Source organism: Embiotoca jacksoni, unplaced genomic scaffold, assembly GCF_022577435.1.
Source record: "Embiotoca jacksoni isolate LCO1_2020_lvr unplaced genomic scaffold, fEmbJac1.0.p SCAF_18, whole genome shotgun sequence".
Lineage (NCBI taxonomy): Eukaryota > Metazoa > Chordata > Actinopteri > Embiotocidae > Embiotoca > Embiotoca jacksoni.
This window is the reverse complement of record NW_027185318.1, coordinates 6,693,759-6,720,046: the sequence shown is the minus strand read 5'-3', so window position 1 is coordinate 6,720,046 and position 26,288 is coordinate 6,693,759. Positions and strand designations below refer to the sequence as shown.

Sequence of the window (26,288 nt, the reverse complement as noted above, 5' to 3'; positions counted from 1 at the left end):
TAGTCATGCATTTCCCCTGACTCACTGCCTTGTCTCATCTCATGTTTTATTAATAGCATGCAGCTTATTGTCTATGCACCCACTCCGCTTTTATTTTTTTTATTTTTTTTTGTCACCGTTAAGATCAGGCGACATATTTCGAAGTAACCACAAACTCAAATGTACACTTTTTTTCTTTCAGCGTTGCTCCTTGCGCGTGACTTAAATGTGAATCCTTGCCGCTTCTCTTCTCAGATTCTCGGTTCACGTGTAGCAGAAATTCCTCTGATTTGACAAATGCAGCGTGGAGTGGTGGAAAGGGGCCCGCTGGCTGTGCCTTCACGCATGCTTAAGCTCCAATTTATTCTGTCCACCTTAGAGCTGGGCTTAAAAGAGAATGGAGAAATTAAGGAAGTTCACTCTTTTCCCTTTAAACTGCACAGATTCACTGGAGATCATACATGGAGACGAGCCCTGGAGCATTATCAATTCTGTTTTCTCCTGGCGTGTACCAACGCAGATTTATACTCTTATGTTAGCATGTTTATGGAACTATGCACAGGTGCATATTCAGTTGCATGTCATACTTCCTTTTAATGCGCACGTGTGGGTGTGTGTATCTGCAAGTCTGTGTATGCACATATGTGCGCATATATGTGTGTGTATGTGTTTTGATATCTGTGCCTCTCTGCTTTGCCTCAGTTCAAAAGGGTTTAGTCCCGACAACGTGATGTCGGGCTGCGTCAGCTCCACCAATCCCGGCCTGGATAGCAACATTAGCAGCCAATCAGAAACTCCCAGCAGCCTTTGCTGTGTGCCCTCTTTCCATATTCAGCAACACTAGTCTCAATCTTCTGGCTTCCCTGGGATGTTGCATAAAACCCCCCCATTCAACACGCTCCCATATTCTAAGTTTCTTATGTCTACGTTAAGACGACTCCTCAGTAGCATACCTTCGCACGAGTGCACGGAAACACTCGAGCACACAGACAAACTCTCAGCAGTCAAAGGGACATCTGCATGTCGGAAGGGCAACAGCAGTGCTGTTTCATCATAATTGTTAAAAACATGATTACATTTAGGATAATCACTGTCGAGATGCAAACGCGTCTTGCTCTTCTTTCACACACCGCGGATCACGTACGCACACATTTCCATACCCGAGCATATTGTTACACAAGTGCTTATTATACGTACCAATAGCTTTAAAGCGCGGCTTAATTTGTAAATGTGAATTTTCACGACGGACGCACACGCTGTACATGAAGAGGGTGCACAGAGCTGCACAAGATGCATATCAGTTTGTTCACTGGATACTTCCTGGTTTCAGAGGCCCGGAGGCCCCGTTTCACTCCCCATGTTCCCGGTGCCCTAAACTCCCAGTGGAGGATAGGAGCATCTCATCCGGCCACTCCTGTACCTTACCAATCTGTCAATTCATCCCTATATTTTACCGTACGACTCCTATTGCTGCTCTACCATTCTATTTTATTGCTCCCTTAACCTATTCAAACAGCGATTAACCCCCCCCCCCGCCACACACACACACACACACACACACACACCTGCACCCCCACAAACCCCTGTCCTCTTTGCCGTGAACGGAGCGGAGGGGCGAGTGAGTGAGCAAACGGCCCGGAGCCCGTCGGTACTTCCGCAGAGCAGCACAGTGAGTCGACCGCTCCCCGAGGCCATCCGCTCATCACGCAAACACACTCAAATCCACTCACTCCTCTTTTATCTCTTAGTCACTCTCTCCTCCCTGCTCCCCCCCCCCCTCTTCCCCGCTCTCCCATCTCTTCCTCAGTCCCCCCCCCCCACACACACACACACTCCTCCGTCGCCCTTCATCTTAACGAGCGAGGCTTTTCCCCTTCTCATTGTTTCCTCCTCATCTTTTTTCCTCTCCTTCACTTCCTCTTCCCCTCCATCCTCTCTATTTTTTGAGGCCATGCAGTATTTATGGTGTGGGCTGCTGATGCTGCGTCAGTGAACAGGCATCACAGGCACACGCCGATAGACACAAAAACACAAATGCACAGCTAAAATGGCCGACACAGCTGTCCTCATTTGATAACGTCTGCACGTACGTGCACGCTCACCCTTGTAGGTAGACTGGTGGAGTCACACAGAAGTAAAGAAGTCTATCTCACATCTACTTAACAGGTTTTCAAAAAACCAGCAATGATGGCTATTTTCATTCATTTGAGCTTATTTTTTTGAAGTGAAAATGTAATTTACAATATGGGTGTAAACTGTGCTGTGTTGTTGCTGCATAGTACTCTATGTGAAAAGCTATTTTTGCATCTTATCAAGTAGAGTACTAAAATGACTCGTCACATTTCACACATTTTGCATTGCCGAGGTCAGATTACAAAGCAGACATAAATCAAGCTGTCTTCCCGCTGACTCATGCTGGTGGCAGTTATTTTTCTGACAATTGAAATGAGCATGAATATTCCTTGATATAATATCATCATCCCAGCTGGCTGCAACACACGCCAATTCCCTCTTGGGGTCCCCCCGTGTCCCCCTGTGTCACCACATCCCTCAATTTTAGGGGTGCCCCTGCCATCTAAAGCCAAACCCCGCAGGAGGTGACCTTGACCTCTGACCTGTGACCTCTACCACCCCCACACTTCTAATCCAACCCCCATTTCTCTCCTGTGGTTGGCTGAAGACGGCATGCTCATTACCAGGTGTCAGTTATTACACCCTCACACATGCTGACGGACGTAATTTATGGAGATTGCGGCACGTGTGTGCACAGTGTGGGGGTTGAGTGCAGCATGTCCATTTGATTATGGTGGAGTTATAAATTTTTCTAACTTGTTTTAGAAGTCTTGTGTTTGTATAACTAAAATTGTGTCATTTTTCTGTGGAGTTTTGTGCACTTGTTTGCCACGCGTGGAAATAGATGGACACAAATAAGACTTGGATTGAAATAAAATTGGAGAAATAAAATGAGAAAGTAAGGGGTGGAAGAAGTAGTAACAAGAAAGGGAAAACAAAAAACAAACTCCAACTTCAAAAAAAACATTGATCCCAACCTTAGGCGGACACATCATGAGTGTTTTGCAAAATGATGATTGATAAAGCACCGCACACACGCACAAACACACAAAACTGTAGACTGCCTATAACATCTGCAGCATTTTGAGTTGACAGCAGGTTGTGCATTTGATTTGACAGCACACAAATTCAGATGAAATGTGTGAAAAGATTTTTGCTGGAAAATAAGATGTGCAGCATTTGAAAAATCGATATGTTTTTACTAACATCTCGCCTCCAGGGAAGTGAGACTGCCTACATTTCATTCTGTACAGTAAATTTAAGAAATTATAGTATTATTATTATTATTATTATTATTATTATTATTAAATTTGGAGCAGTGATTTTTGAATAATGTTTATCTTCACCTCATTTTTAAATATTATATAATAAGTCAATTTGATCTCAACAGTGTAATTGGAGGTTATGATAAAAATATGTTTGCTAAAACAGCTGACCTGAACACTCTGTAGTAGATGGAGATATAATTTGAAGAGTCTAACTTATGCTCTCATCCGGACTGATTGGTGTACAACAGTGGAGCATGCTGTACTCGTTAGATTTAGGTGCAGCTAAAAATAAACATCTAAAGGGCCAGAGTCACGGTACTCTGACAACATGCCCAGAACCCTGAAGTGATCATGTTAGAGAGTGCTGCTCTAGTATGGAGAGAACAAAACAGAAGCAAGATAAAAACAGATTTTTTTTTTTTTTTTTTTTTTTTTTTTTTTTTTTTTAAAGTAGATGATGATTGTTGCCGCAGTAATCCTCATGATGTGCTCATGTACACCAAAGAGTCATGTGCACACACGGTCACAGTACGATTGCTGAGGCACACGCATGTCTGATTTAAGATTGCTTCTGTACGTGTTGTGTCACCATCTGACAGCCTGCAGAGCATCGCTTTCGCTTTTGCTCTGCTTGTTTGTGTATGTCACATGCTCACTCCCCTACGTATGCGTGTGTGATGTATGTGTATATATATATATATGTTCACTGTACGCAGTGCATGTGTGTGCGCGCATGCATGTGTTTGCACGTGCAGGCGAGTGTGTGCGTGTGTCCGCTGGGGATGCTCTCTCCATCCCAACTTCGTACTCTGCCTCTGTCTCCAGCGCGTCAGGAGCGGCTTACATAAGAACAGGGCAAAAATAGCAGCTGAGAGAGGAGAGGAGGAGAGAGCTCTGCTGGCACGCACAGTCGTAACAGGACCGCGGGGCACGGCACAACCCTGAGTACTATCTCACACACACACACACACACACACACACACACACACACAGGGAAGACTGCAGTTATCAGGCATTATACTTCTTTTATTTGTAGTGTACTTTTTTTTTTGGACAGAATCATAGAAATGATGACTCCATCACCACCACATAATCCCTGTTGATCTTTCAGCATGTGCAGAGGGCAGAGTTAAAGCTCTCTGGACACCTAAATTGGGTTAATATTGCAGGGAATGACATGGAGATGGAGTTTGGGTGTAAAAGAAGCAGAAAAAAAGAAACTACATTAGATTGTTCATTAGTGCTCACTTTGCTGCAGTCTAATTGGTACACGCTGCCAAGTGCAATAATTCTGAATTCACTTCAGATGTTTTTCCTCCACGCTCAGAAGCATGCAAAAAGTCACCAATTATGCAGAAACATTCCTTAATTGCGGACACTGACAGTAGATTGACTGCTGAAATGTTTGTTATTCTTTCTTTCTTGGTCTCCAAATGATTTTGTTTGCTTCATTTGCAAACTATTCTTGCCTTGCAAGTGTCGACCGGTCTTTTGAAATACGGCGGCAGTGAGAGAGCTGAAAAAGACAGGGGAAGGAGGGACAGTGCACAAAGCGGTGTGGAGTTGAGACTAATCTCAGCTTTTACAGTTGTTAACGAATGAAGAATCGTCGCGTAAAAAGAGGAAAAATAAGCCGGGGTCAGACCACCAGTTCTGTAGAAGGGCGGGAAGAAGGGACGCGTTTAAAGCGTGACAAGCATCGGTACAATGCCCTCTCTCTTCCCCGGCCTGTAATTCCTATCTCCATCTCTTCCTCTTCTCCTCCCTGCTTTTCAGTTTTTCATAGAAACTACCGTCCCTTTTAATCTCATTACATTCTTACTGTTTCATCTCTTTCTTTCTTTTTTTTTTGCCTGCAACTCAAACTCACAAATGTTGCTACGCTTTGTGCAAGCCAAAACCTTGCCATCCTTCAAGCACACAAACATGTATGTGGCAAAGAGATCAAGGAATAGAATCTGGAAGAAAATAAGTAAGCGGGCAGCTAGGCAGCAGCCAGAGAAGAAAAGTGAATTAGCAGCAAATTGCAGAAGGAAGGAGTGATGGTGAAGTTGGAAGTGGGAGAAATAGCAGGCTTTTATCCCCAACAGCCAGCAGGGAAAAGCTGAGTGGAGCCATTTTTTTTGTGTGAGGGTAAACACTGGAAGAGATTTTACAGAGTTGCAAGAAATCTCAGCGGGTTTAAACACAAGAAGCCCAAAAAGTGCCTGGATGTACATTTGTGTGCGCAGGTTTGTGCATGAACGTTTGTTGGAGAGAGCAGCTACTCCCTCTGAGACTTGAGCTACCCTACCACCCTCCCACTTTGCCTGATTTTGGCTTCCATTTGGTCTAAGGGGCTACTTTAAAATTTCCTGATTTGGGTGCGGCAATTAATTAATATTTTTGGCTTTGTGGGCATAGGTCGGTGACCCTGAGAGGCAGTGCCGTGTATATGTGTGTGCGCATGTGTGACCCATAGCCCCTCCTCCTCTGTCCACCCCCATTACCCTGTGCTTTCAGAGGCAAGGCTCTCATGCATAATGCAGAGCGAACAGGGAGGCTCTCATTAATAATTACTGCCGCCTTTGATGGATGGAGAAAATAACGAAGGGGGCTGTTAAAAATGGAGAGAGCAAGAGAGAGACGGTGGAGGCGGGAGGAGAGAATCTGAGTTTTTTTGGGTGGTATTTGTTGCCGTTGTAGTTCTTTGAGGATTGAATGCTTATGGGGATGGATTTGGAGTTAGTATAATCAAAAGCTAGGCTGATAAATTGGATGGTGTTAATATTTTGATTGGGGAGTAACTCCTCTTCTGATGGTGGATGGATCTCAGAATATGAGCGGAATCTTAATTGTGTTGGAAGCAGCTATTAGCACTCAAGGGTCTTTGTCTCATGACTTTTCTCTGAAATTTCATATCTTCAACCATTTCTTTGTGATGAAAAGCCTTTGTCATCTTCTACCTTTTCTTTAAGGTACAAAATGAATTCTGCTCAGCTGTAAAATAGCTTTTATCAAATTACAGCAATCAAACCAGGAGTTCCATGATATATGACGGGGTTTCCTCATGATTAATATGCATATTTTGTCCATAAATGATCTTGTAAATGCAAATGTTGCTGTGTGTGTGGTTGGGGCGGTCAGTAGGGGAGGTCAGGGGGTGCATCAAAGCTACAAGACCCCTGCCAGCCAGCGAATCAGAGGAAAGGCTCTGGTGGACAGCCAATAGTAGAGTGACTTGGTGGCCTTTGATGGAGGGGCAACCATTATTCTCGTCACTGAACAACAACGCTGGGGGCAAGATGGCCAACATCCAACACTGCAGAGATGGAGAGGAAGAGGGTGAGGGTGGAGATAGATGGAGACATTAGAAAATTCACATTTATAGAATTGTCTCTAGTGGTGGTGGAAAAGTTGAAAGAGAAGTTAAAGATTGTTTACCCCTGATTCTTGTCCTTATGCTAAACTGAGCTAACTAGCTGCCAGGTTTTTAGCTACGTAATAATCCTAATTGCACAGAAATTACAGTGATATTATGTTTATAATCTTACTGGCAAGAAAGCATGTTATATTTGTCAAATGTTGAACTATAGATTATTTGTTAAGAGTAAGGTTCTCCCTTTTACTAATGTCAACTGCGCGAGTCACTTTAAATCAATAGTGCAACACTCATTGCTTCACCAAATGAGTTCACACATTGCTGATTAAGAAAATCACCACCAGGTAAATATCTCTGCATTTCACACTATACAGACTTTTTAAATCTGGTGTCTGGTGAGACATGAATGCATAGTGGGCATGCTCTATGGGCAGAACATGAGCACCAAAGACTTGCACCGGCCGAGCTGGCTAACTCCAAGCTTAGCCCTACGCTAATTTGAATGGGGATAAAAAATAATTTAATCATACAGCTCTTTGTGACTTTCCACATGTTATCGGACTGAATGGATCAAATGTTAGTTTCACGGTTGCTCATTCAGATTTTGAATGCAATATTTTCGTTGCAAAATCCTGCAAGACTGATGACGTACGCCTTTTGTTAAGTAGGCTTTTCTCCACATCACGCTCTTTTAACATATTTAAACCACACAAGCATTTAATATTGTTGAAGAAATTCTCAGTGAAGCGAATTCTCTGAGGCAGCAACATTAGTTTATTCAATGTGTGTCGGAGAGCAGGCGAAGTCTGCTTGTCTCCTCTGATTTGAATGAAGACAAGATGAAGTCTTATAGCTACTATGCTTGAACAGACTGTGTCACAGATAGGTTGTGACACTCTATGATGTAAGGTAACATTTAATCTAAAGAGAACAAGATATGCAGATCAGTGTGTCAGGGAGATGTCTTGTCTGCACAGTCAGGGGAGATTGTTGTTCTCCCTCAATATAAATAGGAAGCCGACAGATAAGATACTACAACAGGTGTAACTTACAGTATGTCGTTTGACAAAATATAAAATACAGGTTATATAGTTTAAATCACTTCCCTTCTGAAAAATAAATCGGGATATAGCACTACAGATAAGTGCATTGCAGTGGTCACATCTGATTGGTTGATATACTCTATATGTATACATATTTTATCAAAGGAAGCTATATTGGCTTCCCAAAGATAGAAAAGATATATTTCCCCATACTGTAGCGCAGTGCACATTTTAATGACTCAAACACACAGGTGACATTGAATAAAAAGTGGCAAAGGTTGGCGTTGGATTGGTTTAGCAGGAGCGACACGCACTCTAATCTGTCTGCTGCTGTGAATGGTTTCTTTACAGTCAACTGGTCCCTAACCTCAATCCTGACCCTAACTTGAACCCTTTCTACAACGTAACAACTTATCACAAGCCAAATGTCCATCCTGCTGATCCAATCAAGTACAAGTAGTTGGATGGATGCAGGAATTTTACCCAGACGACCTCTGTTGTTGTGTGTGAAAACAAATTCTTTGTTGAGTTTGTTTATCTTGCAAACATTTTTTTTAATGTAAGTTAGTTAACACGTGACTTAATTTGAACCCAAACCATCATCTTTTCCTTGACCTAACCAATTGGTTTCAGGGCCAAAACCTAACTGTGACCTTCTCACTATGTTAGCCATGTATTTGTTGTTACCATGACGAGTAAGCTCCAGTATGTTTGCTGCTGCTACCGTCCAACAGTCATGTGTGTGATTTCGACAATTGAGCTTTTCTGTCATTTAGGTATGAGAACGGTCATTGTATGTTGTTTTTGTCATCGGAAGTTATTGGAAATAGATTGTTTGGTAATTATAGTAGTATACAAAAGATTTTGGCAAAGAAAGCTCTAAAAAAAAAAAAAAAAAAAAAAACACTACATAAACTGCCAAGCCCTAAACATAAGAGGGACAATATGAATAACTATCTGGTGAACATAGTTGAGCATTTAGCTACTGGAAAGCCAAAAATTCCCCTCAGGAGTTGGTGGACAGCAAAACACAGCTGAAAGGAGCTCAAGTGTTCAAGTGTTCAAGCTCAAATTTGTTGATTGGGTACAAGCACAGCTCCAAATGAATGCTAATGTTGCTCTGTGTCTGATGTCTGAAATAAGCAACTGTTTGCCAACATGTTCACATATCAGCCTTATTAGGTGGTGATACTGTGCTGTTGTGTTTACAGCTTGTTTTGCTGCAGCCAGGAATTTAATTAAAAGACATGGACGAAATGGACTCGACAGCAAGACGTGCAGAAACTGCTACCTGACAAAGACACTGCGTATATGATGCCTTTGATACACACTGTAACAATGATCATTACACCTTTGTTCTGACTGGCAGTCATTGACCAGAAGCCAAAATTGGACCAATTGAAATGACAGTGGCTGCAAGGAAGGAGAGGTGGGGTGGGGGTCTGTTGTTCAAATGAACTCAGATGCTGTAACTGTCAGTGGGCTGAAAGGCATGTCTGTAAAGGCCTCTAACAAAAAATCTTTGGCCTTTTGAGAAAGACACGGATTTAGGAAGATAGATGAAGAAAAGATCGACACTCCTTAAGTAAAAAGAAGAAAGAAACGCTGAGTGGGAGAGAGAGTGAGAGATGAGAGCGGTCTGCCATTGATGTGTCCATGGATGCCAGAGCTGCTCAGGATTGTGGCGTCTGAAAAGCGCAGAAGTGATGGCAGCTGCTTGGCCTCCTAATCAAGGTACACGAGGCCTGGGCTTCCTCCAAACACACTGATGTAAAGCTGATGAAAATTCCGACAGTGCCACATAGATGACAAAGAATAACAAAATGCTCCCACCTACATGTGCCCATACACCTACACACCACAGGCCTCCCTAATGAAAGCCCAAATCTGCTGTGATCTTTGAATTCATTTGGCTTCATGAATTCAAGATGCACGATGATGACATAATTGGGGGGAAAAAACCTTTTACATGCAAATGACATTGTGTCTGCTGTGATTGTGCCACTTGTGCTTATTTGTGGGGTGTCTTATTTTCTTTTTTGTGTGTGTTTCCTGCAGGTATGAGGCAGCAGAATGACCATGGTACTCAGTATCGCTCTGCCATTTACACATCACACCCCACTCAACAGGAGCTGGCACTGAAGAGCAAAGAGGCCTTCCAGCAGGTATGATACCCACACTTACACATCAGAGGGTTATATTATTACATTAACTCAAGCATGGTGTTGCATGTAACCGAACCACGCGTGGAAGTAAAGCAATAGCGGCAGAGCAACTTGTGAAAACAATTTAAAAATAGAAATCGGCATATAATATATCAGTAACAAAATGTATTTATACCCCAAAAAACTGAAACAATTAAAGGAAACTTTTTTTTTAGCCGTTAAGCGAGACTAAGATAGAGTTGTCTCAGTCATTTAAATAACAATTAAAGGCCAGTGTTTGGCGTGGTGACCTGTTACGCTGTTTAGTTAAGCTGAACCTGCTCTGTTTCAATGATGCCCATCTCCATCCACTTCGTGAAAGCCTTTTTCTTAAACTGAAAGCCAGGAAGAGGCTCAATAGGTCATCCAAACTAATTTATAAAGCTCTCCCTTTCAATGGCACGCGCGTTCCCCTTTTGTTCTTTTAGTCCATCTGTCCATCCGTCCGTCCATCCATCCATCCATTCGTTGATCCCCACATCACTTTGGTTCGTTCGCTTCTTCTCTCCTCTAAATGGTATTCATGGACGAGCTGGCAGGGGGCAGAGAGGAGCAAATTATGATCGTCACGGTTACTTGGGGCCTCCCGAGGTCAGCAGTCATGGGCCGGAGGGCTGTTGTGTTGCTGTGGCAACAACCTCCCAACCTTGGCCTTGGGCTGGGGTCAGAGGTGAGAGAGCAGTGGCAGCTGGGACTAGCAAGGTAGGGAGGTGGGGGGAGGAGGCAGGAAAAGCAAAATAGGGAAGCACACAGATCAGAGGGCCATCACTGACAGGCTATCAACTGACGATGACCCCGCCCTTTGGCTGTCAACTGACTATGACCCTTCAACACCCCCACATACAAGCATATACACCAACGAGCTTTCTAAGCCATCCAACCTCATAGTGTTTAACACAACCAGCCAGCGGTGGATTGAGAATATAAAAAGAAAAATGTATTTTTTTTGTAAATACAAGTTGTGTGAAGAAATGGGGAGAGGAATGTACAGATATCATACATGCATTACAGAGTGTGATAGGAAATATAGTGCCAACGCATGTTCATCAGTGAAGGCAATATCAAGAATACAGCTTGGAAAAAGACAGTTCTCTCATCTCCAATTGTGTTTATTTGATCAATGGTTCATTAGATTAACAATATAGTATATTGTGTTGTGTTCGAATAAAATCATAATCCAATATATTTATTATTTAATGAACTTGACACTCAACTTTAACTTTTAAAAACACTTTGAAATTGGAAATTTGAACATTGAACAATTTCATGACAGCTGAGCTAACCCCCCCTACCCCCCCCCCAAAAAAACAAAATGTAGATTTTCTGAAAACTATACTAGAAAATTTTAATGTAGCCCAATATCACCAAACATACCTACATATAATAAAAACAATAAGCAGCATTAGAAAAACTACATACAAAGCATTACAAATAGAGTATTTGTCACCTACTGTGCAAGACAACACGTACAAAAACACGCATACGTACAGGAACACGGGTGATATGATCACATTTCCCACTGTTGGTTAATATTCTTGCAGCAGTATTTTGTACGAGTTGTAATTTGCAAATATTTGATTTTGGTAAGCAGATAAGTGTATTACAGTATTCAAGCCTGGATAAGACAAAGGCATGAAATAGTGTTTTAGCATTGGATAGAGTGAGACGAATCCATATTTCATAGGTAGAAATATGGATTCTTTGTAATATTGTTGATATGTTCTCAGTATTAGGATGAAAACGGACACATAGATTACTAATACAAGGGCCTTACGAGATTGTGAAACCAGCTATGCTCAGAGAGAGGTCACGTCATGTAAGCAAATCCATTTAGTCTTGTGGATTCTGAAAATAACAATATATGGCAGGCTCTAGGTAAGTCACAGTGCCACAAGCTTGAAAATGAGGCAAAACCAAGCAAAAACAGCCCAGGGTTCACCGAGTTCATCTTACAGCACAAGAAATGCTAATACATTGAGCATTATCTTTTTGTGAGCTTCATGCCAGGGAGACGCTGAGAACCTTAATCCAGCTCACTGCAGACGCTCACAAAACACACACATTTACAAACATCTAGAGGAGAAACGGCACTCCGACGCTTCCCTTCCTTGTCGCTCAGTCTCCCCGACTCTCTCCCCACCAACGATGCTGACACCACCAATCTGTCAACCACTTCAGTGGCACCCCAGTTTCATCTGAGGACCACTGGGACACATCTTCTCAAAGCAGCTGACACACTCTGTACCAAAATGGCAGCTTCCTGCCCTGAAATGGTTGCTTTGCCGCATCGATGCTGAGTCTCAAGAACGCTCTGCTTGAAAATGGCATCTCTACAGAGGAAGGACTTGCTGTGTGAGTCCGCCGGTGAACGTGAGGTTGTGTGTCAGTGTGTTTTATCCTAAAAGGCCAGTGCACTCTGGGAGAGCATCAGGAGACGTGAACGCATGTTCAGTAGAGTGACAAGGGAGAGTGGGTGGAGGCAATCTAAGACGACCAAAGATAAGACAGGCATCACAAAATCCAGATTCCACCCCACCGCCAGCCCATGACTCACGTGCGCACACACACACACACACACACACACACACACACACACACACACACACGCACACGCACACACACACGTGTACGTACAGGCACACACAGACATACATTTGGCACATACAGGCACAGCCCAATGAATAATTAACCCATACGAAGAGTCTCTTCTGCAGGGCTTTCAGTTTCTTAACTTCAGCACTGAGAGGGGGTTGGAGGGGTTGGGAGGGGGGGGAGGGGAGGGTGAGGCAGAAAAGCTTGTTTAAGCGCGAGAGCAGAGAGGGTGGGGAGAGGGGAAGGGGGTTCTCTATAATGAAATTTGAAATTTGCAGAACATCAAAGGCTCCTGTAGCCAAGCCGCTGTGGCAGCAGAGCAGAGAGGAGGAGTGCATCTCTTTCTCTCCCTCTGTCTCCCCCATCTCTCTCTTTTTTTTTTTTTTTTTTTCTCCACCCTTCTCTCTTTCTCTCTATCCCTCCCTCTCTGCTAAAAACGTGTCTCCCTGGAGCTGGGTGAGGGGCAAGGGGGTGAGCGGAGGGTGAGAGAGGAGGGATGGGAAGAGTTGATTAGGAGGAGAGTGGAGAGTGGGGGGGGTAGAGGTGGGGGTGGCTTAGAGATGGGTTAGGGGTTTGGAGAGAAAAACGGATGAACGGGGGTTCTATATATACACGTGTGTGTGTGTGTGTGTGTGTGTGTGTGTGTGTGTGTGTGTGTGTGTGTGTGCGCGCGCGCATGTATGAACAATAGGTATTATCAAGCCAGCTTGAATATTGTGTGTTTGCCCACGTGTGTGTGTGTGTGTGTGTGTGTGTGTGTGTGTGTGTGTGTGTGTGTGTGTGTGTGTGTGTGTGTGTGTGTAGGGCCTTGGAGGGGTGAGTGTGCCCTCTGATAAAGCATCCTAACTTAATGAGCTTGAAAGGGGGATGTAGAGGAGGGGGGGGGGGGGTGCACAGGGGTTCGGATGATGGCTGAAAAAAAAAGAAAGGGAGATCATTTGGGGCTAGAAGTCTGGAGGAGCAGCCCGAGGGTTGTTAAAACGGGGCACGGCATCAGCAGGTTTCGTAATCGGGCTTCTAGTCACACAAGATCACGTTTCTTATTTTGGAAAGTCTTCAAAAGTCACATTTACGCTTCCAACTATTCCCCAGCTCTCCTTTTTTTCTAGCCTGTCTGTGCTTTATACTAAAATCCTTAAAAGATTTAGCTGTGTGCTCAGCTGATCAATAGTAACAAGAAGTCCTGCTCATGTAACACATTATTGGATTAAATGAATAGAATAATGTAGAACTGTTAGTGGTGTATTGTTCAAAAATAACTTTTTTTTTTTTTTTTTTTTAGTCGCCAGAAGGTAAATGCTCATCCACCAGGGAGATGTTGTCCATTGCATTGCAGCTGCAATGTTAAAAGGTGACCGCTTTTTTTTTTTTTTTTTTTTTTTTTTTACAAGAAAGCAGCGCTGATCTCGTGCTTTTTCGGTCTTCAGATACTGAGCTACTTGTTGTCTGCCCTAGAATTAAAAAAAAATAAAATAAAAAAAAAAGGAAAACGTATGAGCGTGCACCGCCTCGCTGAGACCGAAGTGCGTGCATCCTCTCCCCTCTCAAAATGTAGGAGTGTTGGCTTCCTCGCTCACAAAATGTAGGAGCGCTCGCTGAAGATTAGAGCCCAGCTAAAATGGATGCCCGACCCGTGCTGAGAGAGAGAGAGATGAACTGAGCACGGCAGAGAAACGGCTCTTCATCCTCCGGAGCATGGACAGAATATACATCCTTTAGGTCGCACAAACATACAGATGCAGGGATGTTCACGAATGTTTAGCATACATGGCATTTTGCACATGAGCAAGAAGCATTGCAGCTCTATTCTCTGTCTCTCTTCCAGATGTACCAGTTTGTGTGTTTGCTTTATACCATCAGCCTCTATTTAATCCCATGTGCTCTTCTCCTCCTTTACTTCACGCCATCACTTCACCATCTCCACGTCTCTTTCTCTCTCATCCCCGTCTGTTTTTCGCCTCGGTCGTCTTTCCATCACTCCCACTCTGCCTCGCTCTCCCTGAGGTCATTGAGGGCAAGCATGGTGCGGCGGACTAGTCGATGACTATCATGTCAGGCTATTTCATGTGTTTTCAGGCAGAGCCACAGCCCGTCTATTACGAGCATTTCACCACGGAGTGGCTTTTGCTGTCTGCGGTACTCCAAGTGTATTTACATTTGAACATTTTGAAGGAATTTCTGTGCTCCACAGATCAGGTGTGCAGCTTCAGTCGACGTTACATTGGTTTTAGATCTGAGTGAAAGAGATGCAGAGTGTTACATTCTCAGTTAGAGATGCCGAAAGTAGTACAACTTCGATATGCTTTTTTACTTTACGGGAGTATTTATATTTTAGCCAGCTACATTGCAGTGGGTACTTATTGTTTTAATTCACGTTATTAATCAATATATTTACATCTAAACATGTACTCATCTTAAAATCAATCAGAAAAAAATGATTCAATATAATAGAGTGCACTACCTGAGACTATATGAAGTAGTAACAATGTGTTTAAGGACACCAGGCAGGACTTTCTAGGCTGCTTACACTGCAGTTCATCAATAATAATAATAATAATAATAATAATAATAATCCACAATATTCCAGTAATATACTGAGACCTTTCAAGTATTTCTACTGTTAATATTGTCACGTACAAATAGCTGCTATTACTTTTGTACATTTATTCAAATAAAAATTGGATGTAGGGCATAATACGAGTGATACACTCATTTTTACATTGAGCCCTTGCAATTTTGCGCAAGTAAAATTTTCAATACTTCTTTCCCCTCTGCCAAATTATTTTATTTATATTATAAACCGTGTACGAAATGCTGTGGCGATACTGTACTCAATTATGCTAATGCATATAATGCAAATTCAAATGTGAGAACTCGTAGACGAATACATTCATAGAAATGGTAAATAGCAATAACCCCATACCAGTAACAGCAGTGGACTCAGGGCTGATTACATAAATCACCGAATTGAGGTCATATTCCTCTTCAAATGTCTTCACCATGAGTCATCGGGTGTCACAAACTCTATGTCAGTGCGTGTCTCTTCCCCACCACTCTGCAGCCGTAGGCCTTCCGAGGGAAGACGACTCAGAGAGACAAGAGAGGGAGGAGAGAGTACATTTTCCTCCTCCTCCTCCTCCTCTTCCTCTTCTTCTCCCTCCACCTCAACCCTCTCTCGGGGTGTCACGTCCTATTTGTGTCCCGGGGCCGCCTCTCTGGCGATGGCGATGGCGCGAGGGGGCTCTCTCGCTTGGCTGGCAAGTAGGGAGGACTTGGTAAGCACGAAGCGGTGGTCTGTGCTCACATGGGAGAGCGAGGGAGGGAATCGGCAATGGAGGGAGATGGAGAGAGAGTCAGAAAGGAGGAGAGACACACAGAGAGAGAGAGAGAGAGAGAGAGAGAGAGAAATGCACCCATTCAGCCATGTCTTTGAGATGGGAGTCTTTCCGACAGGCGTGAAGAAAGGAAGGGCTGACTGGGCTGAGTGAGCTCAGCCCTGGACACACACACACACACACACACACACACACACACACACACACACACACACACACACACACACACACACACCAACATGTTTTTGTCACTTAGGAGGACATTGCATTGACTTACACTTATTAGCTTCAAATTTAACCCAACGTTACCCATAACCAGTCCACGTCTTAATCCTAACCACAACCAAAAACCATGTCTCAATCCTGAAGTCAGTGGCTTACTTTTCGGGAAGCAGCTTTTTGTTTGCGACTAGTAGGCGAGTCCCCACAACGTGGCTTTGTGAAGCGATTTCTGTCTCCACAAATTGAGTTATACGTGTGTATACGCACACACGTTAGCTATTCTGAAAGTGTTCTTTTCTATCAGTCCTCTCACACTCATGGACATGCTTGTCTATACGAATGTATAGATGCACGGACACACAGATTTCTCCCCTTTTATCGGTCATCATTTGAGCGTCATCACGAACAGCATCAAAATGCTCAACTTGAGGACATCTAGTTTACTTTCTCTCCAGAATTTTCTCTCCCCCATCTTTGCCAGTTTTACCCTCCATATTCTTCCCTCCATTCCTTTGCTGCTGCTGCAGTGAGAGAGAGAGAGAGACAGAGAGAGACAGAGAGAGAGACAGAGAGAGACAGAGAGAGAGACAGAGAGAGAAAGCAAAGCCAAATAAGGTTATACACAGTGGCATGATGCCATGCATTCTGATTTATAGATCTAAAATGGCCGCCGTGTTGTGACTGCTGTAGAGGACTGGATGGAGAGCGAAGGAGTGGTGCGGGTGGGGTGGTGTCAGGTTGGAGGTGTATGTTTGCTCGGAAGAGCAGACCTTTCCTTGGACACTGTGCTGTCTTCGAGTGGAGCGTCCTCTGCCCCGGAGGGCTCTCCTCTGCTGTGGTTTGGTGGTGATGACTGATTAATTAGGCCCAACAAAGCTCTGCACTTGTGTCGGCTGGCTCACCACAGTGCTGGTGGATATAGGCGGGAAAAATGGGTTCTTCTGTGTCAGACTGCTCACAGTTTGCGTTCCAAAGGTAAATACGCTCGTTTAAAATAGGTTGCGTGTGGTGCGCCGAAGGCTGCGTTGCGCTGTAGTTTGGTTTGTGGACACTGGGTCCTTCCTGCAGGGAGATTGGAGCCCTCACATTGTAGAGGCAGCCACCGAGGACTTAGAGGTCAGCTGCTGCCTCAGCCTCTCTGTGGGGCGCAGAGCTTTGATTTACTGACTCCACTGCATCACCTCCAGCACACGTGCTCACACACAGCCAGTACCACACTGCCTCCATGTGGACGAAATGACACACTACTCCGATGCCCTTCACTGACATTATTCTGTCTCATAACTTAGTGATGATGCTTTTCACATACATTGTCTCCCTCTCCCAACGCACAATTGCAGATAACCAAAAAGTATAAAGCGGAACTTGTTGAACTTTTACAACCAATTAACTGGAGGTAGCAGACAAGTATCAAAACTTGCAAAGAGGACGGGAGCACCTTTACGACTAACAGTATAGTTTACCAATGATTATACCATGCATTGTGTATGCAGGTTTGAAAGATTAATACGTACATAGTGTATATAGAAGCTGGTCTTGTTATATAGACTGATGGTCCATTGGGGTGCCGCTGATGCTTTATATACTGTATATACAGGGATTTAGGTTAGGTAGGTTAGGTAGTTACTTTATTAATCCCCGAGGGGAATTTTTTTTTTCGCTACAGCAGCATACACAAGCAATAAGATAATAATAGAATAATAGAAAAGCAATAAATAATAATAATTTAGTTTAATTATTTAAGCTTTGAAAAAAGTGAACTTGTGCAGGGAAAAAATCAGGTTATGGAATAAAATTTGCATTGCTCAACCATCAAAGTGCTCTTGCCTCTTTGCAAGTTTTTTTTTTTTGCTCCTTGCCTGCAATCATTTCCGAACGGTTCAGCTCAGTCACAGCAAAAGCAAAAGTCACCTCAAGTATGTATGTAGCTTGGTTTGGTTTAAGTATATCTTTTTCAACTTCCTAATTTGTTAAGTCCTGAAAGAATTACTTGATTAATCAAAGATTAAGTGCCAGTAGTTTTGATGATGGAATAACTGATTAATCAAACAAAATACCAAACATGATCTGGTTCTCAAATGTGAATAATTTCCTTGAAAGTAACTAATGAATTAATCAGCAAATGATAGACAAATTAATCAATTATGGAAATAATAGTTGCTGCCCAAAAGCAGTTGATCAGTTGAGCTATAAAGTGAAAAAAGTGAAAACGGGTTCACCAGCCAGCCTCTAACTTTGCCTGCCGTGTGACCCTCTGTAGCTGCATGCTGATGCCTTTAAGTTAATGGGAGCTGCGAGAGTAAACAGTCAAGTTAAGTCCATAGAACCAAAATAACGACCTAATCTTTGCTGATAAATGCCGATGAGTGATACATCTTTGTGGATTCATCAGTGCAAGCAGCACCTTTTAAACCACACATTATTTAAGACATTGTTTGTATAAAAACAATGATTGGCGCAGTCTCAAAGTGACTCTTCCACATCTTGGAACATTTTGTGTCTGCTTAAAAGCTCTTCATTGTCATGTACTATATAGGATTGCAATGGAAGCTGTGTCCTTAACCGCATTTCTGACTGTTTGGAACATAAAGAGCAAACGGTTCCATAATGGAAAGCAGCTAACACCGCACAAGTCTTTTGAGAATGATGGGACACTTTCATACTTCTCTCTGTCTCGAATGCGTGTCCCCGTGGGATCCGTCACAATTTCCATGGATCCAAGCTGGCCTCGCCTTCAATGAATGAGCAAGCTCTGCAATTTCCAAGTTTCGTCACTTTGAGAAGAACAAAGTCCTCCTTTCTCGGATATAACGCAAAACAGTATACATGTCGGTGTCGTGCAGAAAGACAGGAGGTATACGCAGAAGCTGAGAAGAACAGGTGGAGCCTGGATCGAATACATTTAGCTTCTGTCTCATGGCGCTCGCTGAACCCAATTGACGCCCCCACAAAGCACAGCTCCTCTGCTGCAAACTGTTCTGAGGTGTAGCGAGCTACATGCATGCTACTTGTTGCCCACAGACAGTCCCAGTGCACCTCCGACTTGTTGTTTTGTCGGCTCTCAGGAGCACTGATCGAGAGAGGACCGAGCGCTTGTATTATTAGATGGAAAAAAACCACTCAGCACAGCAGGTATACCTTTTGATATATCTGTCGGAGGTGTTTAGTGTGTGTGTGTGTGTGTGTGTGTGTGTGTGTGTGTGTGTGCGCGCGCGCGCTGTTTTAGTGCGTTTGAAGGCGTCTCTCAAGGTGTTTAGAAAAGGGTAAGTGTGAAAGTGTCTTAAGGAGTTCTCAAAGAGAGCGGATACTCTTTGATGCTTTGTCCCACAGAGAGAGTCACAGAGGCATGCTGCACTACAAACAGAAAAAAGATGTTCCTTTCTTCTGTCACTCAATCACCCTGCTTTCTAGTTGCGGAGCAGAAACTCTTTACTGTATTAGTGAGAGGTATTGGAAGTTCACATCCAATACGCCACAGAATAAAACAAGCATTTAACAGGTGTGCTCGTTTTGAGGAAGTTATACCAGTCGGAGGAAGTAGAGCGGAGCGTTTGTCATGACTGGAAGGAGCCTTCTGAATCTGAGCACATACCTATATTGTGTACTCACAATGCTTTCCTCACTTATGGGTCTGTTTTAGCGGATTAAACCTTCAGCAATACTGTTTATCAAAGACCTCAGCAGTTCTGCGTCGTCAAAGTCAATCCGAGTCATTTCACTCTAGAAAATAGCCCCAGAATAAAATGCTTTAACAGTGAAGATTTTTAGACATTCATTCTTGACTGGTTTTTTTTGTTGTTGTTTTTTTTTTGTTTTTGTAGAGCATCAATTTAATGACCTAAACTATACACTTTGAGTGTCATCTGACGGAAAAGGTCTTTTCTTTTCCTGCTGCTCGTTTTAACTGCCGTGGTTAATGTTGTTTTTTTTGTCCCCGTAGGAGCTAGATAAAAAAGGTTACGGTCCCATCACAACGGAGATTCTGGAGAGGCAGCAGTTCTACTACGCCGAGGACCATCACCAGCAGTATCTCAAGAAGGTACCTAAAGGCTATTGCGGCCTCAAAGGCACCGGCGTCTCCTGTCCCATTGGAGCCGGGAAAGACGAGCTTTGACAGATGTGTGGTGAGAAAGAGCAGTTGAGGGAAGAATATTTTTTAGCACTGATTTAATCATGCAATGTCTTTAATGTGTTATTTTGTTTTTTTGTTTTTGATGCACTTGGTAATTATGTCTATTTTAGTTTTTGTTTATTTTATCTGTTGGTAATTGCAACAAAAAAACATCTTCGTCAAATCAAAGAATCATTACTGTGCCTCAAAAGTAAATCAGATTGCTTTATATAAGAATAGACAACATTAAAGGAAAATCAATGAAAATGAAAAAAAATAACCTGTATAATATAACTTACAGTGCAGGTCTTGCAGTTTCTTTCGGACTGCAGTAACAGTCAGCTTCCATAGGGTGGCGACATTTCTCAAAAAAACACAACAGAGCTCTTGTGGAGTTAGTTTTTTATTTTAATGTGACATGATCCTGGACGGTTGGTAAAAATCCACAATCCTAAATGGTTTTCCCATCTAACATCCTTCTCACACCCATTTAAAGCAAGAACACTCAGACAGAGCTCAGGGTAACAAACTTTCATGTTTAACAAATGCAGATTTGAATATGATCGCTAGCATATAAGTATGCAAACACAACAACATAAGCTTGATTTTAATGCCGTCTAACTCTTGTTTTTACTGTAAATACTTGCTGGCTTTATAAAGACAAACTGAAAACTGCCTCTATTTTTTTTTTTTATGTCTCACTTTGGAAATAATAAAATACACCTCCTCCAACCTTTTGTTAATGTAGCAAGCATATGTTTACGTATGCGTGTGTCAGTATCTGTTCATGTGTATGTGCGTTTGCCACGAAGATATAAACATATTAAAGATAAGTCACTATTTGTCCCCTTTTCTGCCCCATTTGAGAAGGGAGATACCACTGAGATCAAATGTGTATGACTCACTGTGACACAGACACACCACTCATTCTGGATCTCAGAATGAGCCTCGAGAGCCACTCATGTATGCAATATGATACACACTTTGGTTAAACCCTCACGCCACTCCCCACAAACCTTCAATTAGGAATAGAAGTTATATTATTCATGATATAATTGCATATCAAACAGGAGAGAAATGAACCATAATAGATTAAACACGTCAACCTGAAAGTCTGTTTAAGAGTAAAAATCAAACTCATGGTTACACTCCAAAAAGCACAGATGATATCTTGAAAAAGCTTTTTGGTCGACCGCAGTAGTCTGATTCACCCCGCTCTTGTTTTTCCCCTCCTTCTCTTCTATCTTTCTTTCTCTGTCTGTGTGTATGTGTCACATCCTGACACCTGTGTGTAGGTGTGGACCAGGGCACAGGTGCAGGTGCAACCTCTCAGGGCTTATTTTAGTATTGGGACAGATATTTTTGCATGTGTCTGCATGCAGCAGCTCTGTGCGTGTGTGCGCGCGCACGTGTGTGTGTGTGTGTGTGTGTGTGTGTGTGTGTGTGTGCGCGCGCGTGCGTGCGCACGTGCGTGTGCATGCGTGTGTGTGTGTGTGTGTGTGTGTGTGTGTTGAGGCATGTGAAGCTGTGGGTTGCTTGATCGAATGGCGCTGAGTGGTATGTGGTTGGGCCAGCTAGCTGTTTTCCAGTGCCTGCCTGTATTTTTGCATTCTGCTTTGTTTTCTCAAGTGTGTGAGAGGAGATAACCTTTTAATAAAGTCATCTTCATGTCCTCGCCTGTGACGAGTGGCTTTAATCGCACAGGGAAATCTGTTTTTCCGCCAAACCGTCAGTGTCTGACATGAACAAGAGTTGCCTCGGTGAACCACGGCAGGATTCTTTTTTTTTTTCTGACACCTAACGCAGACGCCGTTGTCACTAAACTCGCGTTATGAGCTGTTAATATGTAGGAAGAGATTTTCTTTGGAAAATAACCAAGTTTAAAGCAGACGTGAAAATGAGTGACGTTTCGAAGTAGCTGTCTGAGTGAGTGTATGTTTTCCATGTACTCTTTGTAATAGATTAAAATGGGGCATGGAAATGCATGGTACTCTCATATACGCATCCATACACAAACATAGTGAGGCAGGGCAGGACAGGAACCGGGCTGTGTGCCCTTCAGACAGAGCCTATTGTCTGCAGATGGGCCTTTAATGGCCCCACAGCTGGCCACAAAGAGCATACCGTCCAGCTTGCCGCTATGCCTCTCACTGGCCTATGCTCCGTTGCCCTGAAGAGAAGAGGCAGCTCATATGCACACCACCATGGACATGCATTTCATATCTTGTTCTATTATTCTCTTACGAACATCCTTTTTTTTTTATTTATTTATTTTTTTTTAATTATTATTTTCCTTCCCTTCCTTATCCAAACCTCGAAGCTTTAAGGCTGAATCATCTGAAGAAAAAGAATAGATTTTTTTTTTGAAATCGTGCAGCACTGTGGAGCAGTGGGCCGCAACACAGAGAGGTGCTTGTTGTTTATCAGAGGTTCTCTGCTCTCTTTACCCACACACGTACACACACACTGACGTAAACACGCATCCCAACCACTACCTCTACCTCCGTCCTGTACCGCCGCCTAATGCAAAAGGCATCGCCCACGCAAAAGAAACGAACACACCAAAAAGACACCTTGCAGAGACGTGCACCCACACAAATTTCTTGCTCTCTGATATGCTCTCCATGGTGTCCTCCTTTCACAGCTTTTCATTTATCTTCCCCTTGACAGCTTCAATAGATCTCGTTATGTTTATATACAGTCTGCTGTATGTCTACATCATAGAAAGTAGCATTGTTTTATACCATTTCCTCTTTAGTTGCTATGCGGTGACACAAGTTGTTGTTTTAGACACTGACATGGTATTGTTTGGTGGACTATATAAATAGAACAATAGCACAGAGTTGTGTATTCTAGTGCTTTGCTACCAGCTGGAGAATTGTTGTGCCTTCTTGTCGCGCTCCTCACATAATTACTTTTTGAGATTGTTGAGCTGGTCGGCACACATTGGATATGCGTGGGTGTGTGCATCTTCCTCTGCATGTGTGATAGCGGAGGGAAAACAGGGCTTTGGTTTTTCTATATGGCCTGTACATTTTTCTCCCGGCGATATGAGAGGTTGTGTGCAGCGTTTTTTGCAGATGCCAGATGTGTTCGCATCCCCTCCCTTCCCCTCCCTCTGGTTCCTGCATGGGCGCAGGGTCTCAATCAGAGCATCAGGGCTCCAGGAACCAGAGCACAGCAGTCTCTCTGTGCTGCCCAGAGAAGCCCAGCCTTGTCTGGGTCGGTGCATCTGCGGCCTGGGGGCGAGCCGGGGGAAGAGGGCAGGCCCTGGTGCCCCTGCATGCCGGTTTCGCTCGAGGGATATGCTCTGTCGGTGCAGCCTGACCCTTTAACTCGGTGGGAGAAACATTAATAAATGCGGTAGATCGGCTCATAACCAGAGAAGCTACCGTCTCCCAGTCGTGCACGAGTTCAAAACGTGTTCAAACTTTTTGAAGAAAAACCTGTATTCTCGAACAGGTTAGTTCAATGCGGCTGTACCCTCATTAAAAAAAAAATAATAATAAAATAACATCAAACAAAAAAAGACAACATCACTCATGTTCACATATACGTGACGCGTCTTCTCTCCCAAAGAGATAATGTCACAAGTTTGTTCCTCTTTTCCACCGAGGATAGTGTCGGGTGGGGGGGGGGAGCAGCAGCACGTGCTGCAGGGCCCTGTTGGCTGCTAACTGGCCCACAGGCTTTCTGGCTGACGGCCCACTCTGTGACACTCTGCACCTGGGAGCCTGTGTGTTGTCAGCCATGCTACAGCTAGCTCGAGCTACCACCACATGACACACAGGAAACACAGAAATAACTGCTGAGTGTCTTCTGCTCAGTTACCACGTACAGGGGTTGGGGGGGGGGAGGGGGTGCTGACAGTCAGCGGGTGAGGAGAGGGGTTAAAAGAAAATATAAGACTTGAGGAATACTGGCTAGAATGGGGCTGCGTGATAGCATTAGGGAGGAGGAACAAGAAACTGGAAAGGAAAGTGAAACGCCAAGATGCAAGATGCACCTGTGCAGCTTTGTGTTACAGGACGTTTCCACCGGCCTCGATTCAGACACTATGTTCGACTACTGCTATGGTGCATGTACGTTGACCTGTTTATCATGTCATTTTTCATAATCAAGCCACTTCAAAGATGATTGTGCAACAATCAGAGACTTGACAGTTTCCTGCCGAGCCACTGATGTAACAGTCAAATTTCCAAAACATCTCTCTCACTTGTATTCTATTTCTAGTTTTATCTGCTCTGTCCATCTGCCCCCTGTGTCTTCTCAGCCTCATGGCACACAGGTGTACGAGTCAAGTTGTTATCGTTGCCAGCCAGCCTTCGATTAGAGCCTGACGCAGGAAAGTGTTGTGCAACGTTCGGGCTTTCAAGTGGCGATGTTTCACCATTCAGAGGAAAGAGGACAGAAACATGACACACACACACACACACACACACACACACACATACACACACACACACACACACACAGTATTGGCATTGCAACATGCACAAGGTCGTTTTTTTTCTGCGTGCTCGCCACAGCCAGCTAATTCCTGCCAACGCTGTAGATTGAATCTCGTGTCTGATAAGAGACAATCTGAGATGGTGGCATAATATTGTGTATTTCTGGCTGACTGTACTGTATGTTTGTGTCTGTGAAGGGGAGAGAGATAGAGATAGACAGAGAAATAGAAAGTAAGAGAAGAAGGAAATGAGTAGATGGAGGGAGAGAAAAAGAAAAGGGAGGAGAGATGGTGCTCGCTGCACCAGGAGGAAGCTGGGTCTGATGCCTCTCCATGCAGCTGCTCCCAAACACCCACTCTCTTCCTGTTGGAGCGTGTGTCTGCGTGTGTGTGTTTGCTTTTTTTGTGTATAGATTTTAGTGTCTTACTTCCACAGAAAGAAAGAGAAACCTGTATTGTTTAAACCCACAGGTTTGTTCTTCTGATCTGACGACCTCATTTTAATCATGTCATATCAACAATAGGTTTTTTTTGTTGGGTTTTTTTGGTGAGAATTTATGTAAATGAAAACGAATTGTAATCTGCGATCTAATAGGATCTATGAAAACTAGTTTGTTCCAAAAAGATTTGACTAATGCAGCTTGAAAACTTGGAAGAAGCCAAGGTGATTCCTGCAGAGGACGCAGGTTTCTCCTGCCTGACTGAGGCCCTCAGTGTCTTTTCAAAGAAACACTGGCCTTAAAAAACATCCGCTGGTGGAAACTCTGGCCTGTCAGCCAGTAAATGGAAAGGTTTGAGGTGACAGTGTGGCCACATTGAGGTGTCAGCAGGATGTGCAATTGTGTGTGTAAATGTATACGTATACGTGTGTGTGTGTGTGTGTGTGTGTGTGTGTGTGTGTGTGTGTGTGTGTGTGTGTCAGTGGCGAACTTTCTAAGTTTCCAATACAATTAAATGCAAAATGCTTTTTCGTCAGCCACATTTCTGTTGTTCACTCTGATGGGTTCGCTGAAGCTTTGTTCATGACCTCAAAAGTCAGCCCATGCAGATTTTTTTAACATCATTTTTTTATTTTGAGTCATGTACCACATTTTCAAATGTGTATTCCATATCATATGCTTGAAATTAAATATTCCTCTGTGGAAAAACAAAAAAATGAAGCGGTTACAGAATAAACATGTATCAATGTAATACAATTTTCACCATATACGAATGACATTTCATTTTGCCCATGTAATTTAATGTTACCCAATATCAAATTAAACACAATTCATGAGATTTTTTTTTTTTTTTTTTTTTAAAAGGCCAATACTTTGTTTTACAGTCAGGTGAAAATAAAATCTAGAAATTCTCGTCAACACACCTTTTTAATGAAGACAACATGATCAGTGCAGCTTTTATTGTACAAATACTGTACGTGGACAATAGCCATAGTGTCAACTGATCAAATGTTGCCCAGGAATTGAGACTTCGAATTAGGGCCGAGATGGCGTGATGTTTGCAGGCTCATGCTTTGTATTTTTCTTCATATGCTGCTGGTGCTGGTTACTGAGCAGGACATCTGCTCCACGCTCCATAATGATGGGGGGGGGGGATCAGCACGTTGCCGGCACCAAGACTGCCTGATAGACTATTACATTACAGTGATGT

General features: G+C 43.3%; 1 protein-coding gene across 8 annotated transcripts in view; it reads left to right on the top strand.

The window, feature by feature from the left end:
• The window catches only part of msrab (methionine sulfoxide reductase Ab), a 46,883-nt gene extending 25,962 nt beyond the window's left edge, over positions 1-20,921 (top strand). For 7 of the 8 annotated variants that reach the window (XM_069152425.1, XM_069152417.1, XM_069152420.1 and 4 more), the window contains 2 exons: positions 9,783-9,889; positions 20,018-20,921. In XM_069152425.1, coding sequence (XP_069008526.1) covers positions 9,783-9,889; positions 20,018-20,191 — 281 coding nt within the window. In that variant the 3' untranslated portion in view covers positions 20,192-20,921. Of the gene's footprint in view, positions 1-9,782; positions 9,890-13,802; positions 13,872-20,017 lie in introns of all 8 variants that reach the window. The other variant, XM_069152419.1, reaches the window with a different exon arrangement.
• The last annotated feature ends 5,367 nt before the right edge of the window (positions 20,922-26,288 follow it).